This window comes from Temnothorax nylanderi, unplaced genomic scaffold (assembly GCF_030848795.1).
Source record: "Temnothorax nylanderi isolate EJ_2023f unplaced genomic scaffold, tnyl_v1.0 TNYL_tig0582_pilon, whole genome shotgun sequence".
Taxonomy (NCBI): domain Eukaryota; kingdom Metazoa; phylum Arthropoda; class Insecta; order Hymenoptera; family Formicidae; genus Temnothorax; species Temnothorax nylanderi.
The window spans coordinates 57,501-76,929 of NW_027249644.1; the positions used below are offsets into that span (position 1 = coordinate 57,501).

The 19,429-nt window shown below is 42.5% G+C and overlaps 3 protein-coding genes across 3 annotated transcripts in view; all 3 read left to right on the forward strand.

The window, feature by feature from the left end:
* Nucleotides 1-3,909, forward strand: part of LOC139784083 (uncharacterized) — a 5,253-nt gene extending 1,344 nt beyond the window's left edge. The window contains exon 2 of the mRNA XM_071723246.1: nt 152-3,909. Coding sequence (XP_071579347.1) covers nt 152-3,909 — 3,758 coding nt within the window. The remainder of the gene's footprint in view (nt 1-151) is intronic.
* Nucleotides 3,910-9,501: 5,592 nt separating this feature from the next.
* On the forward strand, nt 9,502-17,574 carry LOC139784081 (uncharacterized). Its single transcript, XM_071723243.1, has 2 exons — nt 9,502-11,745; nt 16,540-17,574. Exon 2 carries the CDS (start codon nt 16,560-16,562, stop codon nt 17,331-17,333), a length of 774 nt encoding a protein of 257 aa, XP_071579344.1. The 5' UTR covers nt 9,502-11,745; nt 16,540-16,559; the 3' UTR covers nt 17,334-17,574.
* On the forward strand, nt 13,183-17,574 carry LOC139784080 (uncharacterized). The gene is made up of 2 exons (XM_071723240.1): nt 13,183-16,359; nt 16,481-17,574. The coding sequence occupies exon 1, from the start codon at nt 13,317-13,319 to the stop codon at nt 15,651-15,653; it is 2,337 nt and encodes a 778-aa protein (XP_071579341.1). The 5' UTR covers nt 13,183-13,316; the 3' UTR covers nt 15,654-16,359; nt 16,481-17,574.
* Nucleotides 17,575-19,429: the final 1,855 nt, after the last annotated feature.

Consider the following 19,429-nt stretch of genomic DNA (forward strand, 5'->3'; position numbering starts at 1 on the left):
AGCTCAGCTGCGTCAGCTCAATAGGAAGATGGTGCAATCGTCGCTCACTCCTCTTTGGCCCGCTCATCACACTCAACATTATTAGCTACGGCCCTGGCTCAGATAAATTCATTTGTGACTACTCAGCGCGTACGGCTTCTCATCGATTCAGGTTCAGAACTCACCTTCGTCTCTGAATCACTCATTCGTCAGCTCAACATTCCTCGTCATCATTCTGTCATCATCATTACTGGAATTGGGGGCGAAAAGTCAACTCAAACTCGAGGAGTTGCCTCACTCCAGCTCCGCTCACTTCACTCAAGATCAGACGTCATCATTCAAGCTCACATTCTGCAGACGTTAACCAACATCTTGCCATCATTCAACGCTGCACCACAGGAATGGCCGCACCTCACCAAGTTAATCTTGGCCGATCCAGACTTTCTCACACCACGGCCAGTGGATATCATCATTGGAGCTGATTCATATGGGCAGATCATCAAGCCCAACATCATCAAACAAGATCCATTGATGCCAATTGCGCAGCTCTCAATTTTTGGATGGCTCGTTCTCGGACCTGTCGACACATCATCATCGGCATCTGCTGCAGTGCACCATGCCTCGATTCAGGAGAGAGAAGATGCTCTCGACGAGTTGCTGGCGAAATTCTGGACACAAGAAGAAGTGCCTGCAAGTAATACTCATGATCTTACGCCTGACGAGCAAAGATGTGAAGAATATTACAAGAGCACTGTTTCGCGGGACTCAACAGGTCGATACACGGTTCGACTTCCGTTAAAATCATCACCTGATACTCACACTGCGCATCGATGCCTGCAGGGCCTACTAAGAAGATTCGCACGAGATGACAACTATCGACGCCTTTATCACCAGTTCATGACAGAATATCGAGAGCTCAATCACATGACGGAGGCTTCACCCGTTTCCAGCCAGCACGCGCAATATTACTTGCCACATCACGGCGTGCTCAAACCAGACAGTGCAACCACAAAATTACGTGTGGTATTTAATGGCTCGAGTGCATCTACTTCCGGTCGCTCACTTAATGATCTCATGTATACGGGAGCCAAGTTGCATTTAGACGTCACAGACGTTTTGCTCTGGATTCGACAATTTCGGCATTTAGTGGCCACTGACATCACCAAAATGTACAGGCAAATCAACGTACATAAGGATGACTGGAATTTACAACGGGTTCTCTGGATAGACAAACAACTCAAGGAAGTGGAAAATTATCTAACAACGGTCACGTATGGTACCAAGGGTGCCCCGTTCTTAGCAGTGCGAACACTGCTGCAACTGGTGAAGGATGAAGGCCATAAGTTTCCCCTTGCAGTGCCGCCACTCACTGAGGGTCGATATGTTGACGACACTTTTGGAGGCGCCGACACAGTTCAGCAGGTAAAGGAAATTGCAGTGCAACTGAAGAATTTGTGCATGGCGGGCGGTTTTCCATTATCAAAGTGGCACGCGACTCATCAAGACGTGCTCACTGCGGTTCAAGCAGAAAAGGACCAGGGCTCACAAATTGCATTTGACGATTGCACAACCAAAATCCTCGGATTAAACTGGCTTCCTCACGAAGATTCATTCACATTCTCAACAAGGATCTCATCGCATACCAATCAGTTCACCAAACGCCTCGTTTTGTCTGAAGTGGCTCAGATATTCGATCCACTAGGCTTTGCATCACCAGTAGTGATCAAGGCGAAGATGCTCTTGCAGGAGCTGTGGCTTCATAAGCTCCGATGGGATGAACCACTGCCATCCCAGCTCTCATCACGGTGGCTCATCATCAGAAAAGAACTCACAAGCTTGATCAAGCTCTCAATACCCCGATGGTATAACACATGGAATACCTCGTCAGTGGAATTTCACGGCTTTTCTGATGCTTCTCAACTAGCAATGGCTGCAGTCGTATATATCACCGTCCGCGGTTTAAACGGCGCCACGATTTCATTGGTGTGCTCCAAAACTAAGGTAGCACCGCTCAAACGGCTCACCATCCCGAGACTTAAACTCTCCGCAGCACTGCTGCTCTCAAGGCTCATGCGATACGTTCAAGCCACCTTGAAGTTGAACGTTACAGCAATTCACCTGTGGACGGACTCTGTTGTGACACTCACGTGGATCAAATCTCATGCATCGCGCTGGAAGGATTTTGTGAGAAACCGAGTTTCTCAGATTCAAGATCTCACTGCAAAAGCACACTGGAGATACGTACTTGGTACATCCAATCCAGCCGATTGCGCATCACGAGGATTGACTACTTCTCAACTTCAAAGCCACTCATTATGGTGGACGGGACCACCGTGGATACTCACACCTGAAGCATGGCCATCACAACCCGCGCTGTCGGACGAGTTGAGCTGCAGTGAGGCCCGTCCTGGCATTGCGCTACATGCAGCGGCATCTCAGTCGGAATACCACTGGGACCTCATATATAGGTACTCAACCCTCAATAAATTATTGAAAGTAACAGCTCTCTGTTTCAGGTTTATCTCTCTCTTGAGAAAGCGCCGAGCCAAGTCACTGGACTTGCACTCAGCTTTGGAGAAGGCCAGACTATTCTGGATCAAGGCTACTCAAGCGGCATACTTCACGCATGAGATCAAGATGCTCACGGCCAATTCGAGACTACCACCTACTCACGCATTCGGTCGATTGACTGCGTACATAGACGCTCAAGGGGTTATCCGAGTTGGCGGCCGCCTCAACCAATCAGCACTAGCTCAAGACAACAAACATCAGGCGATTCTACCTCGCCACTCACGGTTCTCAACTTTAATCATCGCCCACGCCCATTTGCGTACTCTACATGGAGGAACACAGCTGACATTGGCTCATGTCAGGCACCAATATTGGATCATCGGCGGACGGGCTCCGGTGAAGTCTCATATCTTACGGTGTGTCGTGTGTGCTCGGCAGAGGGGGATCCGTGCTCATCAACTGATGGGCCAACTACCTCTCTCTCGGGTTACGCCGTCACGTCCGTTTGCTCATACAGGAGTCGACTATGCCGGACCGCTCACCATCAAGACATGGAAGGGACGAGGTGCGAAAACATACAAGGGATGGATCTGTATGTTCGTCTGCTTTTCCACCTCCGCAATTCACCTCGAAGTAGTCAGTGACTACTCATCAGAAGGATTCATAGCAGCCTTCCGAAGATTTGCAGCGAGAAGGGGAATTGCTCAGACCATGTACTCGGACTGCGGGACAACTTTCATTGGAGCAGACGCCGCGCTCAAGAAAATGTTCGTCCAAGGCGCTCAAGAACATCAACGGATTGCTCAAGTCTTGCAACTTGACGGCACGAAATGGGAGTTCAACCCACCAGGTGCTCCACACATGGGGGGCAAGTGGGAGGCGGTTGTAAAGTCCGTGAAGTTTCATTTGAGACGGACCATCGGGGAGACTCTACTCACGACGGAAGAACTAACAACGTTGCTTACGCAAATAGAAGCCATTCTCAACTCAAGGCCTTTGGAACCGTTGAGCGACGACCCTGAAGACGTCTCAGCGCTCACCCCAGGTCATTTTCTCATTGGAGGTCCACTCACTACCATACCCGAGCCATCTCTGATCGACCTGGCAACCTCGCGACTGTCTCGGTGGCAGCTCATCCAGCAGCATGTTCAACAATTTTGGGCGCAATGGTCGGCGCATTATCTGCAACGCCAGCAGGCAATATCCAAGTGGCATCATCCTAACAACAACATCAAGGTGGGCTCTATCGTACTGATCACCGAGGAACGCTCTCCACCGTGCAAATGGCCACTCGCCAGAGTAACGGCTTTGCACCCCGGAAAGGATGGACTTACTAGGGTGGTTACCCTCAAGACGGCCACCACGACGCTCACCCGGCCAATTGCCAAGCTTGCCATATTACCCATTTCATCAGGATAAAGGATCAAGAGTAAGGAATCATCAACAAGGTTGCTGATGGCGGGCGGAATGTTCGAGATTACGTTATCACGTTGCGCCATCTCATCAGATGGCAGCATCGATCGGGTATCGAGAGGCCGGATCGACGCGGCAGCTTGCGCAAGCACGGGCGCGCTCATCGCGAACTTCTCCCTCGCGCCAGTGTGAAAACATATCCGCGCTGTAATCAGACGTACGACGACCACGCTGTGCGTTTCGCTAGTAGAACTGTATTACAGTGCCCATTGCAGTGATTGAAGCTGCCGAGAAGCTTTACTAACGTGTGAAGAGACCGCTCATCAACTCTGGTGCATCAACACGACTACTCAGGCTCACACGTGCGCGAGTGCCGACCGCCACGTGTCTCACCGGCTCACGGGCCACTCACCACACCAAGACAATTAATATAATTGATCTTGCTCATCTTCAAACATTCACAGACTTCTCAATTCTACACCGCTCACGGATTCTCAGGTCAGATTGTATCTTTTTGACGTATTAAAGACGGCTCAGACTGTGGTCTGAGTTACACAAAAAATAAAGGATTAATTCGTTAACACTCTCCACGCGCGTCCTTCTCATCCCGCTTCCATCGCCGGGAATTATCAGCGATTTCGCGAACAATAATTATATATATTTATATATAATTATATATAATCTTTTTTTCCCGGGCTATTTATATTATCAAACTAATATACTCGTATCTAAGAAACAGAAAGTTGCAAGTAAGAATAAATAATACTTACTCTACAGAAAGAGATGTGAGAGCAGGAGTACCACAAGGCTCGGTACTTGGTCCACCATTGGTTACGATATATTTAAACGATATAGATAGATTTGAGAAAACCAATTTAGCGATGTTTGCGGATGATACGTCGTACGCACACTCCTTTACCCACACAGCACGATATATTGCAGCAACATCGCAGCAGTATTGCACGGCAAGTTTGCAATATTGCATGCAATATTGTTGCAATGTTGCAGCAATCGATCTATGTCCGCCCCAATATAATATTGCAGCAATCTTGGGCAATGTTGCAACAATATTTCTGACAATGTTTCACATATTTTGTAGCAATGTTGCCGAAATATTTTCTAATAATATTGCTCTGCTATTGACAAAAGTAATTCAAAGATTTAAAGTGAAAACACAATGATTCCCGAATAGAACAATAAAACGATAAGAAAACGCAGGACATGTGATATAATGATATAAACGTATTCACTCTATTTATAAGGTCATAATATGAAATGTATATTAATAATATACAGTACAAAATGCTCAAGACTGATTTATTTTACTTGAATTGTGATGATAGGCAAAATAATTGTTTTCTGCTAAAAGATAATTCCATCATTGTAGCTTTAAATATGATACAAACAGAAGGAAATGATATTTATGTTATAGGACGTAAATGTCAGATATTAAAGGAATTATATAAACAACCATGTTCATCGAAACTTTTAAATATTTACATAGTCCGTAATGACATCAGTTACGCGTTATCTCGATGGCTTGTATTTTTTATAGCCAGAAAAATGTTGAGAATCACACAATTAGGTTTATACAGATTATGTAATTCCAATAAGACATGTAACAGATATGTAATTAAATAAATAAAATATATTTTGTTATACTCTTACTACCGTTTTACGTCATTCTAAAATTAATAGACTTGGTAAATAATGTATGGATTTTTCAGAAATATTGTTACAATATTTCAATTTTAATATTGCTAAAATGTTGCGTTTAATATATTGCAGCAATGTTTTACTCGCAACATTTTACTGGTAACATTGCTGCAATGTATCTGCAACATTTCACGGTAACTGCAATATGACAATGTTTCTGCAATGTTACTGCAATATATCGTGCTGTGTGGGTAGCGCTATAGTTGCAGCCAAGCAGATACAGATACACATCGATATGTTACAGAAATATTATGATAAATGGAAAATAACACTAAACGCAGCGAAAACAGAAGTAATAGTCTTTACGAGAAAAAGCAAAGATTCACGTATAATACAACCTATAAGAGTAAACAATCTCTTTATATACCTTCTTTAAGAGCGAACTAGATTATAGCGCGCGCTTTTTGATGTTTTTTATTTGTTATTATCTATGCAAAAAACATTTGTACACTCGATCAATCTACTGAATCGAGACGATCAATCACGTTCGCAATAACACGGCAACAATTGCAAACGCGATTCGGCCAACTTTATATAGGGTTTCAAACCGCTTTTATAAGAGAAATCTTTTATACAAATAATGAAAGGATTTATTTACTATTATAGTGTGTAAAAGTATAAAATGTTGAAACATTTAAGATTACATAAAGATTTAATTGACAACAACTCTTGTACTTAACGTCATTTTTTTTTACATTTTTTAATCTTCTATTACGGAAAGATGTGCAAACAGAACGTGTTGCGTGAAGAATCGAGGGCATGAATGAGCACAATTAGCGTGTGTATGTAGAGGATTTTACATATATTAATTCTCAAAAGTAATTTTTCGAAATATAACTTTGTTATATATGGTTGAATTTGTAAAAAATAATCTTTTATTCGGTGATAAAAACCCGTGTAGAAATTGCGTTAGGGCTTTGATAAGGCCCCTGTTAATTTTCCCTAACTTTGTTTGGGCTCTAATGTGGAAGCCCAATAAGAACCCTTTAAGGCCGGTCACGCTTTTTCACTGAGGGCCCTTAGAGGCTAAATAATCAGGGCCTTGATAATTGCCTTATGAAATCTCTTATATTCCCCTAAGAAGTTCATAATAATTTTAAAAATGCTTTAAAAATGACATAAATATGAGTCATTTAAAGGTATGTATATGCCGTTATACTTTTGTGAATTAAAAATTTTAGAAAAACAAAAAAAAAGAAAATACATTTATTATATATATGTCGTGTGTGCATACAGCCGCGCGGTCATCCATCCGAGTCAGTACCGCACCTACGTCGCTTGACATCGATGATCGAACGGACTAGTGGTGATCCTTTGATTCTGACGCTTCCTTGTTGCTTATACTCCTATATAACATATCTTTAAAGTGTTCAAAAATCGTGTAATGATAATAACCGGTAAATATTAAAAATAATAACGCAATTACAATTAATGTACAATAATTATTAATATGAAATTTGTATATTTAACATAATATAATATTAATATAATAACGTTAACAACATGCATGATAACGCCTAAAGACGCTACCTGACAAAATCAAAAATTTATTTAATGAATTGAATCAAAGTTAAAAAATAATTAGGAATCAAATTTAAAGAAACATAAATCTAAAAAAAAATCTATTCTTTATGTATGTGTGTGCATATATGTTCACGGAGTAAGTTATAGTACTATATTTTCAATTATTCTTATAATATTTCTGCAATGTTGTTCTAATATTTCAACGAAATGTTGCAATTGTCTCTACAACATTACATTGCAACTTATAACGTTCCTGCAATGTCTTGCAAGCTTCTATGCTGTATAGGTCTGTTTTAATTAAGAAAAACTCAAAAAATGAAAATAAAATTGTCGTGTACCAAATTTGGTCTTAAAATGACGTCTAATTCATGTCCTTTTCATGATGTCATACTTTCGTCCACAATAGGACGCCAAATACACGTCATACAAAGGACATATGACGTCGTGGACGAAATATGACCTTAAATTGACGTCAATAAGACCATGTGTGCTACCTGGGATGTTTTTAAAAATTTTTTTAATGTATGAAGAATTAAAATTGTTTTACGTTGATCGAAATAACCTTGAAGAGTTTTCAATTTATTTACGCCCTGATGTTTCTTTTCTATCGAAATCCCGACTAGGTTTTAAAATAAATATAATCTCTATTTTAATAATCGCTACCTTGATCAAGTCCCACCAAGGCCCTTATTGGGTTTCCTTATTCAGGCCACACATTAATTGAGGTACCCAAAACTGATATCGCCCTACTGGGACCTAGCCTGGCAATAATGTGGAAATCCTTATTAGGGAACCCACGTTTAAGCCCTTAAAGGCCCCGAAGCTTATTAAGGTTGCCTTAACAATTTTCCACACGGGAAAGTTTCAAAATTTTGAAAAGTAATGTTAACCCTTTATTGTTATACAAATTTTTCTATTGAACATATTTTGCTGAATTTTAATACATATACTGGATGTCAGGTAATAAGCAGACAACTTTTAGTGGGCAGATAGAGCGTCAAACTGAATCAAAAAGTCCGTTTTGTAAGTTTCTTAATAATTAATGAGAAATTAATTAATACCCAGACAGCACTATGTCCAAAATCGGGCCATAAGGGGTCTTTTAGACGTCTTTTTTCGTAAGACGTCTAAAAGATGCCTAAAGATGTCTTTTAGACGTCTTATGTCCCGTTTTTGGACATGCGTACTGTTTGGGTAAAGATAAGCAAATTACAGTGTGCGTCCGCGCGATTCGATGAGAAGGAGCAGCGTTTACGTTGCGATATACTCACATGGAGAAATATTGGAGGAGCGTTTTATAAATAATAATAGCTATACACGAATGTCACTCATGTAGAGCTTTTATTATTAATATAGCGCTCTTCCCAATGCCTCGCCGCGCGCGCCTAGCAACATAAACATTGGGCTGCTCCTTCTCGCCGAATCGCACAGACGCGTCCTGATTCGCGTATTTTTATTAGGGGAGAGTTGGCAATTACCGCGCGGTTGACAATTCCGCGCCATTGTTTATCTCAATAACTATTTGTATTACGCACCTACAATGATGTTAATATCATAGAGTAACACGAAATACCCCACCCGCATGCGCCGTCAATGCGTTCCGGCCGTCTATGTAAACACAGTGCGCTCTGGAAGCTTCTCTGCTTGCTCGTTGCCATTTTGCTGGTAGTTTCGATAAGAGGTGAGTAATATAATATTTACATTAGAGAAATAAATTTGACGGATTTGATAGGCTAAAACACTATAAAATTAGGTTGCAAAGTGATTTTAGAAACACGCGTTTTTTTCCTATATATTTTAAGGTTGTAAAGTGAAATGATTGAGTTTGATAATTTTGCGCCCAAGGTATAATACTCATAGGTATAACGATAACTGTGTGTTAAGAGTTACCAAGGTTTAGTTTACAATGTAAGGTGCTTACAGAAAAGATCGTTGCTTAAGTTTTGATTTGAATTTATAATGATCGTTATTTGTTAACGCATTCACTTATTTTTATATGTAGGTACCTACTAGACGATATTAATGCATAAATATAAAAAAAACATTTTGTTATTGTGTTCTACTTCATGTCACTGGCTGAAGCCAGAGTAATTTTTATAGGTACGGCTTTATTAAACTGGGCACGATTTTATCAGACCTGGTCACGATATTATCAGACCAGTTTGATAATACCGCGTTTTCTCATTTTTTGGAAAATTATTAATATTTCAGTTTGTGTTTAACTTTCAAGATTATTGCTATGATATATGGATAGCCAAATAAATGACCTATCTAAAACTGCACAGTTTGTTTTTTTTGAAGCATTTCTGAGCTTAGATATACGCTTCGGTTCTTAGGGGCTCGGTAATTGCCAACTCTCCCCTAATTAATTTCTCATATTATTGAGAAACTTACAAAACAGTAAAGGACTTTTCGATTCACTTTTACGCACCAAATCTGCCCACGAGCAATGGTCCGCATATTAGGTACACCTTGTATATTATAAAAACGTTATAATTAAAATTTACACAATTTACGTTCCTGGTTAAAAAGACGTCACAAACCTATTCGTCGTTCGGTGGCGAGAATATGTCAATCCTATGATTCCAATAGATGAATAGAGATTGTAATTAAAACCTCATAGTTTAATTGTGCCCAGTGTAAAAAAGCCAGTGATAAAAATAGTTCTGTTTTTTTAAACCATAAAAGTATAAGAATCGAATTTCTTGCAATCCGAGGTGACAATGTACCTAGTTATAAAATTAGAATACAAACTTCTTTTGAAACAAAAAAACCTACTTACAACAAAACATCCGAAAAATAACCAAAAGTGATTTATATAATGATAAATTGTTCCGGTGACTCTTTGTCACAATAATGAATAAATAAGGCCATATTATTATCACAACCTAGTTTCCATAAGAAAAACTTTGAATTGTGCATCAATTTTCTGTTGGATAATAGTTATCCACTATAACATCTTCACCAAGAAAAGAAAATTGATTTGCATGCTTTATGTGACATTGTTTTCTTGTTGGAATTCACCGTATGCAATATCGAATATATAGCTTTTCGTCGCTTATCGTGTTCACTATTGTTTTACCAGGTATATTTATCATTAAATTATGACATATATGACACATGGCGATTATTCATTGTCCTCTTCAAAAACGTAGAAAGGCGGGAATTTATTTGAAGTTTAAACAATGATATTAGAGCGATGAAGAAAAAGACTAAAACTTTTATGTACACCTAATATATTCTCGAGTTTTTGTTCAGATTTTGACAAAATTGCGCTATTTTAATTGCGATTTTCATTTAGTATAGATCAAAATTGGCCTATTTGACCTATTGTCCTTTCTACCTCGTTTTTTTTTGTAATCGACTGTGAAATATGCTGAAACATGTTAATGTTTTCTTTTAAGGGGAATGTATAATTGTGATAAATTTAACCATTGTTTCATTTCCTTAATGAGGGTAGCTACTCTTTCGAAAATCTTAAATGACATAGTAGGAATCAAGTAATATGTCGTTTTAAAAGTCTTTTAATTTTCTTTACAATTATATCTTGTTTTTTTAAAATTTGGATAAATATTTCTCGAGAAATTGCATTTGAAAATCTTATATAAAATATATATTAAAAACTGAAACTTCACAATTGACAGAAAAATTTATTTTTATAGATGTTCGAAATATCCTCCACTAATCTCCATACAATAGTAAAACTTCTATTTAAAGTTGTTGCAGACATTTTGAAACATTTTCGGCATTGATCTATGTCATTCATTATTTTTTGAAAAAGATCCAATTGAGTGGTTGACAAAATTATTTTATTTTTCCCTATTAAATTATTTTCCTTTCTTTATTTTGCAAAATAAAATTTATGTTACAACGCCGAGTTCTATATGGAAGTCATGTCAAAAAATAGTAAATGAAAGAATAACATCAGAAATGATTGAAAATGTCCGCAATAATTTTAAACAAAGACTTTATTATTATATGGAAACTGGTGAAACATGTCTCAAACATTTGTTAAAATAAATTTTTCTATAAATTGCGAATTTTTAGACTCTAATATCTAACAATAAAACTTCCAAATATGATTTTTTGAAACATACTTGCTCAAATTAAAAAAGTAAAAGATATAGCTGTAAAAAATCTTCAAAATGATATGTTACTTGCCTCCTATTGCTATTTAAAATTTTTGAAAAGTTACATTAATAAAGGAAATAAAGTAATATCGTAATATAATTTACCACAATTATACCTATATTTCTTAATAACTTAATAACAAATGATATTATATTTTATACAAATCAATTAGTTACAAAAAATGGAGTAGAGAAATTCTTGTTAGCTCAACCTGTATGTGTAGGGGAGACCGGGGCTCAACCGCCAGTTTTTTTTCGGTGCCGATTTTTAACAAAAAAATAAATAATTTTAGTTAAATGTGGTAAGGACTTCCGTTTCCGGAGTGACCGAGGTGACAGGTGCGAAAGTGTGCGTGAGGAAAGCGAAGGGATTTGAGAGTACAAGGAGGCAGAGGAGGGAAAGCGTGAAGGAGCGAGAAGGCGTGGAGGCAGGAGAGCAAGGAGACGAAAGGGGAGAGTGGTGGAGTAACAGGTAAAGGGGAACTAAGGGTAGAAAAGTGGCAAGGCCAAAGGCAGGTTAGGCACGAGCAATAGCGAGAGTAGAGGGGTGTCGCGGTGGGGGAGCCGAGCCACGTGCGGCAGCGAGCGCGCGCGCGGCAAGGCACGAACGTACGCAAGTGGGTGTAGAGGGGCGACTGGACGGGAAAACTAAGACACGGCAGAGCATAGAGTATAGAATAGGTAGAGGGAGAGAAGAATAGGAGAGATAACGAATAGGAGGGTCAATTCAAGGTAGAAGCGGCGGATGGAGCAAGAGAAGGAAGTAAGAATAGAGAGTGAACAGCAAGAAGGCAAAGAAAAGAAGGGAGAGGGCGAGGGGGAGAGGAAGGCAAGGGGCAGACCAACAAAGGCGGAAGAGCTTGGAAAACTGAGAGGGAGAACGGATAGCCTAGGGTCGGTCTTAGATTACTTTCAGAAAAGGAAAAGAGAAGAGGAGGAAGCGAAGGCGAGAGCAGAGGAAGAGATCCTAGGAAGGTTCAAAGAAACAAGGAGGGTCTATAGATCACCGCCAGCGAAGATCAAAAAAGGAGAAGAAGGGGAAGGAAATATGGAGGCAGAAGAGATGTTTAAGGAGATCTTAAGGAAAATGGAAGAACAAGAGAAGGAAAGGAAAAAAGACAAAGAGGAAATAAAGAATGAAATCAAGGGACTGAAGGATGAGATGTTGAGAAGGGAGGAAAGATGGAAGAAACAGAGAGAAGCGCTGGAGGAGAGAGTAAAGAAGCTAGAGGAGAAGGTGGAGGAAAGAGATAAAAGATGGAAGGAGAAAATGGGAGAGAGGAAGGAGGAGAGAGAAGGGGAGTCAGGAAACGAAAATGAGGGAGTGGTGGAGAGGATGAGAGAGATAGAGAGAAAGTTGGAGAAGAAGGAGAAGGAGGAGAGAAGAAGAAATGTAGTGATAAGGGGGTTAGAAGTGAAGGAGGGAGGGAGAAGACAAGAGGTGGAAAAGCTACTGGAGGGAATGAAAGCCAAAGTAAAGGTATTAGAGGTGAGGAAAATAGGGGGGGATAGGGAAAAAGGAAGGGAAATGGTGCTGTTGAAGTTGGAAAATGAGGAGCAAAAATGGGAGATAATGGAAAAAAAGAGGAGTTTGGTGGGACGTAGGGAGAGAATCACGGAGGACTTGTCTTGGGAAGAAAGAAGGACGGATTGGATATTGAGAGAGATAGTGAGAAGAGAGGGGTGGAAGGGAAGGAGGGCGTGGATTAAGGCAGGTAGAATAAGATTGGAAAATGTATGGTGGAGATGGGACGTAGAAGAGGGGGTATTAAAGGATGAAAGGGGAAGGGTAAGAAGGGAGAGCGGAGGAGGAAAAAAAGAGGAGGGAGGCAGATTAGGAGGGGGAGGAGTAGGAATGGAGACGGGGGAATAGGAGGAGGAGAAGCTGGAGGGGTGGAAGTCGGGAGGGGAAAGGCGGAGGTGGGAAGAGAGGGAGAGGGGGGAAATAAAGCAGAATGGAGAATCGTGTTCTGGAATGTAGCAGGTCTGGAAAATAAAGATAAGGAGTTCTGGGAAGGGCTGAAGAAACAGGACGTCCTAGTCATGGTAGAGACGTGGATAGGGGAAAAGGGCTGGGAAAGAATAAGGGGAAGGCTGCCAAAAGGGTATGAATGGGGAGTGCAATTGGCAAGGAAAAGGAATAAAAAAGGGAGAGCGATAGGAGGGATGATAATGGGTATAAGAAAGGAGTTAAAAGAGAAGGGAACGGAAATAGAAATAGACAGGGAGGGGCTGATAGAAGGAAAGGTTAGGATAGGTAATGAGAACTGGAGTATCGTTGGGGTCTACGCAAAGAAAGAGGAGATGGAAGAAATACTACAGGAGCTGGGACTGATAATGGAGAAGAAGGAAGAAGGAAGGTTTACGATAATTGGAGGAGACTTCAATGCAAGGACCGGCCAAGAAGGCGGAGGGATAGAAGAGGAGGAGGGGGCAGGACAGCGCGGAGGGGGAAGAAGATCAAAGGATAAAAAGATAGACAGAGAGGGAAGGCGGCTGATAAATAGCATAGAAGAGAGAGGATGGGAAATCTTCAATGGAAATGTGAGAGGAGATGAGGAGGGGGAGTTTACTTTCACGGGGGGAAGAGGAGACACGGTGATCGACTATGTGATAGGAGAAGGAGAAGTAAGAGAGAAGGTAGAGAGTATGACAGTGGGGGACAGAGTGGACTCGGATCATCACCCCTTGGAAATAGCCTTAAGGAGGGGGAAAGAGGGAGATGGGAGAAGGAGGGGGAAGAAGGGAAACAGGGGGATATGGAACGAGGAAGGAGCAAAGAGGTTCATGGAAAGAATAGGAGCGATGGAGGAAAAGGTGGATGATGTGAACAAGGAATGGGAAGAAATGGAGGCAAGAATAAAGGAGGCAATAAAAGGGGTGGAGGAGGAGATGGGAGGAAAGAGGGGGAAGGTAGGATGGTGGGATAAAGAATGTAGAGAGGCGAAGAAAGAGGCAAGAAGAAAATTAAGGACGTGGAGGAAAAGAAGAGGGGAGGGTAGCGCGTACAAAGAAAAGAGGAAGGAGTTTAGGGAGATGTGTAAGAGGAAGAAGGAAGAAGAGAATCAGAGATGGGAGAGAAAGGCAGAGGGAGCAAGGAGGGAGGCGGAAGTATGGGAGATAGTAAATAAGGAGAGGAAAAAGAGGAGGGGGATTGAGGAAGGAATAGAAGAAGAGAAATGGAAAGAGCATTTTATGAAACTTCTGGGAGGAGTGGAAGGGAAGGTGAGGATGGGGAAAGAAGGAAATAGGGAGGAAAAGGAGGGAGAAGAGGAAGAGGAGATTAGTCTAGAAGAAATGAGGAGAGCGGTAAAGAGGTTAAAGGACGGAAAAGCTATGGGAAGGGATGGGATACCAGGCGAGGTCTGGAAGCGAGGGGGGAAGGAGCTGGAGAGTTGGGCATGGAAATATATTAATAGGGTATGGAAGGGAGGGGGATGGCCGGAAAACTGGAAAGAGGGAATAATTGCGCCAATTGTAAAGAAAGGAGAAGGAAAAAGAGCGGAGGAGTATAGAGGTGTGACAATAATGCCGTCGTTATACAAGGTGTATACGGCTATTCTGGCGGAGAGGTTAAGAGAGGAGACAGAGGAGAAGGGAATAGTACCACAGAACCAGACAGGTTTCAGAAGGGGGATGGGAACAATAAATAACATTTATGTGTTGAACTACTTGGTGAACAGAAGGTTAGAAAAGAAGGGGGGGAAACTGATAGTGTGTTTCGTGGACCTTAAGGCGGCGTTTGATTCGGTAGATAGAGGAGTTCTAATAAAAGCAATGAGAGAAAGGGGAGTAAGAGAAGGGCTGGTGAGGAGAACGGAGGAGTTGTTAAGCGAGACGAAAAGTAGGGTAAGGGTAAGAGACGGAATGGGAGAAGAGTTTTGGACGGGAAGAGGAGTAAGGCAAGGGTGCCCATTGAGTCCATTGTTGTTTAACGTGTTACTGGCGGATATGGAACAGGAAATGGGTAAGGTTAAATGGGGAGGAGTGGTGTTAGGAGGTAGGAGGGTTTATACTTTGGCGTACGCGGATGATATAGTGCTTTTGGCGGAGGACGAGGACCAAATGAGGAGCATGTTGGAAAGAATGGAAGGTTATCTAAGTAGGAAGAGATTGGAACTGAATGTGGGGAAAACAAAGATAATGAGATTCAGGAAAGGAGGAGGGAGGGACAGTAAGAGAAGATGGAGGTGGGAAGGAAAAGAATTAGGAGAGGTGAAGGAATTTCGATATTTAGGGTACATGTTCCAAAGGAATGGAGGACAAGAAGCGCAGGGAAGGGAAAGGATCAAGAAGGCGGCGGCAGTGATGGGGAAGATATGGGGGGATAGGGAAGAGGAGATTTGGGAGAGACTGGGGAAAAAGATTGTGGCTATTTGATAGGCTGGTGTGGACAGTAATGGGATATGGAGCGGAAATATGGGGATGGAAAGAAAGGGAAGGAATGGAAAGATTGGAAGAAAGGTATATCAGATGGGTATTGGGAGTGGATGGGAGAACGCCATGGTATCTCGTTAGGGAGGAGACACAAAGGGATAAGCTGAGAGGGAGGGCAGGGATGAGAGCTTGGAGATTCGAGAGAAAACTAGAGGAGGGTAGAGGAAGTGAATTGGCAAGGCTATGTTGGGAGGAGGTGAAGGGGAAGGAGAAAGAAGGGAAAGCAAGATCAAACTGGGAGAGAGAAAGAGGAAAGTTTTTTGAAGACAGAGGTGTGGAATTGAAGGAACTGGAAAGATTGAGACAAGACGAAGAAGAATGGTTCCACAAACTGTTCGGAGGGGACAAGGAAGTACAAAGAAGAGAGAGATGGGTAAGAATCGAGGGAGCGGAGTATAACAGATGGTACAAGATGGTAAAAGGAGAGGGTATTCCGGGGTATTTGAAGAAAGGATGGGGAGAGAGCAGATGGAACAGGGTGGCGAGATATAGATTAGGAAATGAGATGAGAGAGAGCAAATATTGGGAAACGGAAGAGAAAAAGAAATGTAGGTTATGTGAGTACAGGGAGGAATCATGGGAGCATGTGTGGGAGGAATGTAGGAGATGGGAATCAGGAGATGGAAGCTGGCAGGAAGCGGTGGGATGGGTGTTAGATGAGGACGGAGGAGGTGAGGAATGGATGATGGAACTAGAGGGGGAAAGAAGGAGAGGAAAAGGGGGGTTGGAGGAGATAGAAGAAGGAACGAAGTGAGGGAGAGGGAGAGTAGGGGAGAGAGTGAGGAGGAAAGAGGAAGAAAGAGGAGGTGATGAAATTAATTTATTACAGATTACCCAGGACTAATTAGGATGGAGGAAGAAGGAAGAATAATAGCGGAGGCGATGGAAAGGATTATGGAGAAGAAACTAAAGAAGGTGGAGAAGGAAAAGAGAGAAGTGGAGAGAAGGAAGGAGGAGAGAATAGAGGAGCTAGAGGAGAAGGTAAGGAAGATGGTGAAGGAGAAGAAAGAGGAAAAGAAAAAGAAGGAGGGGAGGATAGAGGAGCTTGAGGAGAAAGTAAGGAGAATGGAGAGGAAGATAGAAAGAATGGAGCAAAATGGAGGTAAAAGGAAGAGGGAAGACAACGAGGAGGGAGTGGGGGTAAGGAAAAAATGGTGGGCGGGGGTGGGTGAGAGCAGTGAAGAGGAGCAAAGGAAAAGAAATGTTATAATAAGGGCGGAGAAGGAGGTATGGGGGGACAAGGGCTCGAACTGGGAGAAGGTGAAGGAGGTGTTTGCGGAAGGACTAAGGATAAGGGTTACGGTGAGAGATGTGTGTATAGTGGGTCAAAGAGGAGCATGGATAACGCTTCTGGTGAAGCTGAAGGATGAAGAGGAGAAATGGCGGGTGATAGAGGCGAGGAGAAAGGCTGGAAACAGATTAGGAGTGAAGATAGACGAAGATAAGTCGGTGGAAAGGAGAGATAAGGAGAGAGAGGAGAGAGAGGAGAAAATGGAAGGCAGGCTAAGGAAGAGATCGGGGAGATCAGAGGAAGAGGAAATTTCCAAGGATTTGGAAAAGAAATTGCTGATGGAGTCGGACGAGGAAAAGGAGGCGGGAGGGAAGAAGGATTGGAGCAAATGAGGATGGGACGAACGGGAGGAAGGCCATGGAGGGGTACCGACGCAAGAGAGGAAGAGAAAGAAGACAAAGAAGATTATTTTTATTTGTTTTTTTTTATTTGTTTTTTTATTTTTTTATTTTTTTATTTGTTTATGTTTAAGTCTTCGAGTTCGCTTGTAGAGGTTTGGGTACGTTCCTCGCAAAAACAAAACGCCTTGTAAACCCCATGGGGATATGCAATAAATATTCATACATAGTTAAATGTGGTATACCACTGTAAAGAGTGAACCTTTAGCTACAAAATTTATATAGGAAATTTTTATCTATGTTGCTTTGTTTAACCGGTATAGAGCAAAAACGACAACGGTGGAAAAATTGAAATCTCAAAAATGCCGGGGTTGAACCGCCACCCCCCCGGGGCTAATCCGCCACACTGCATTTTCAATACATATACGTACATCTAATCCTGAAAAATGATAGGATACATTTTAATAATTGTTTTTTAAGAAAAAAATATATAAATTTATTTAAAATTTTTATGCAAAACATTATTAAAAAATAATTGTTTTACCTATTCCATAAAACAATTTAGGCACGTGAATACAGAGGTTAACCAAATCGTAAACTCCCCAACGGCACGTCACATTGTCAACGCGGGCAACCACGGGGAACACGCGTGACGGCGCGGGCGTTCCGGTGCCATAGGATCAGCGCGGACCCTCGAGCAACCTAACCAAGCCGCGTTTCTCGCAGGGGAGCGATAAATAGCGACAGGGGGGTTAGAAAAGCTTGCGGTGGAGCGCGACCATTTTACCGACTCGACGGCGTCCTCGCGCCGATTCCTCGACGCGCCGACGACGACGACGACGACGACGGCCATGACCACCACGACGACGACGGCCACGACCACCACGACGACGACGGCCACGACCACCACGACGACAACGGCCACGACCACCACGACGACGACGACGACGACGACGACGACGACGATGACCACGACGACGACGACGACGACGACGACGACGACGATGACCACCACCGACACCACCACCACTACAACGGCGGCGACAATGACGCCGAGACGATGCGGCGAACGCTGGACGATGCGGTCGCACGCGCGACTGTCACTGACACAACGACCAACAACGACGATTTACCGCGGCCGGGAGTCGGGACGATCTACAGCGCGCGCGGCATGTCAACTCTCGCGCGGAAATCGCGGGATCTCAGAGCCGTGCCGTGCCTCGCCGTACCTCGCCGACGTGCCGTGAGCGTGAGCGATCTCGAAAACAACGGTCCGCCATCTTTTCGGTCGGCCAAAACACCCGTTTTGCGACGATACGTGCGTACCATTTCCCTCCTACACAAACTGACGCACGTGCAAGGGAAGACAGAATCACGCTCGAGAGAAACCTAACCTGAAATCGCCGTGAGCTGAAGTCGTGCGCCCGGCGCGCCACAGTGACGAGACTGGCGGACCAGCCCCGGGTGCTTACTGGCGGATAAGCCCCAAACATAAGTTTCAGGTTTGATCGCCCACGAAATATTAGACATCAACGATAATGAAAAAACTACACTGGATTCGTGTTCAGCATGCATTACTCTTTATAATCACGTACCTCGAGATTTGGAGAGCAAACATTATTGCAGATATTACAATATTTCCACGCGCAGAAAATTTCACTTTCACCTTCCGAAAACACGTTTGCCCTCGTAAAAATCATAACACGGCAGGTAACCTGCCGAAACTCCGTTGGTCACATGGGTACCATAAGCAGCGTTTACAATGTTAATAGCGAGTTCGCACAATATACAGGTTCCGAGATATTTGATTTGGCGGTTCAACCCCGTTGGCGGTTTAGCCCCGGTCTCCCCTACTGTGTATGAGCACACATATGTGCGTACGTGTGTGCGTGGATGCATATTTGCGATTTTATATTAACGCTAGCTTTCCACACTTCCAAATTTATACGGGCTTTCCACACTGGCGTAGAGACCACCCCACGTCGAATATTTAACTAAAAATATAAGAAAAAATCAACTGATTTTAAGTCATTTTTTTTCCATCGATCTCCCCGACATCAAAGAATATGCCTATGCATAGAAAAATATGA

Excerpts from the sequence above, each read along its gene's own strand:
- LOC139784080 (XM_071723240.1), top strand. The coding sequence starts at position 13,317 with ATGGTAGAGACGTGGATAGGGGAAAAGGGCTGGGAAAGAATAAGGGGA.
- LOC139784081 (XM_071723243.1), top strand. The coding sequence starts at position 16,560 with ATGGAGGAAGAAGGAAGAATAATAGCGGAGGCGATGGAAAGGATTATG.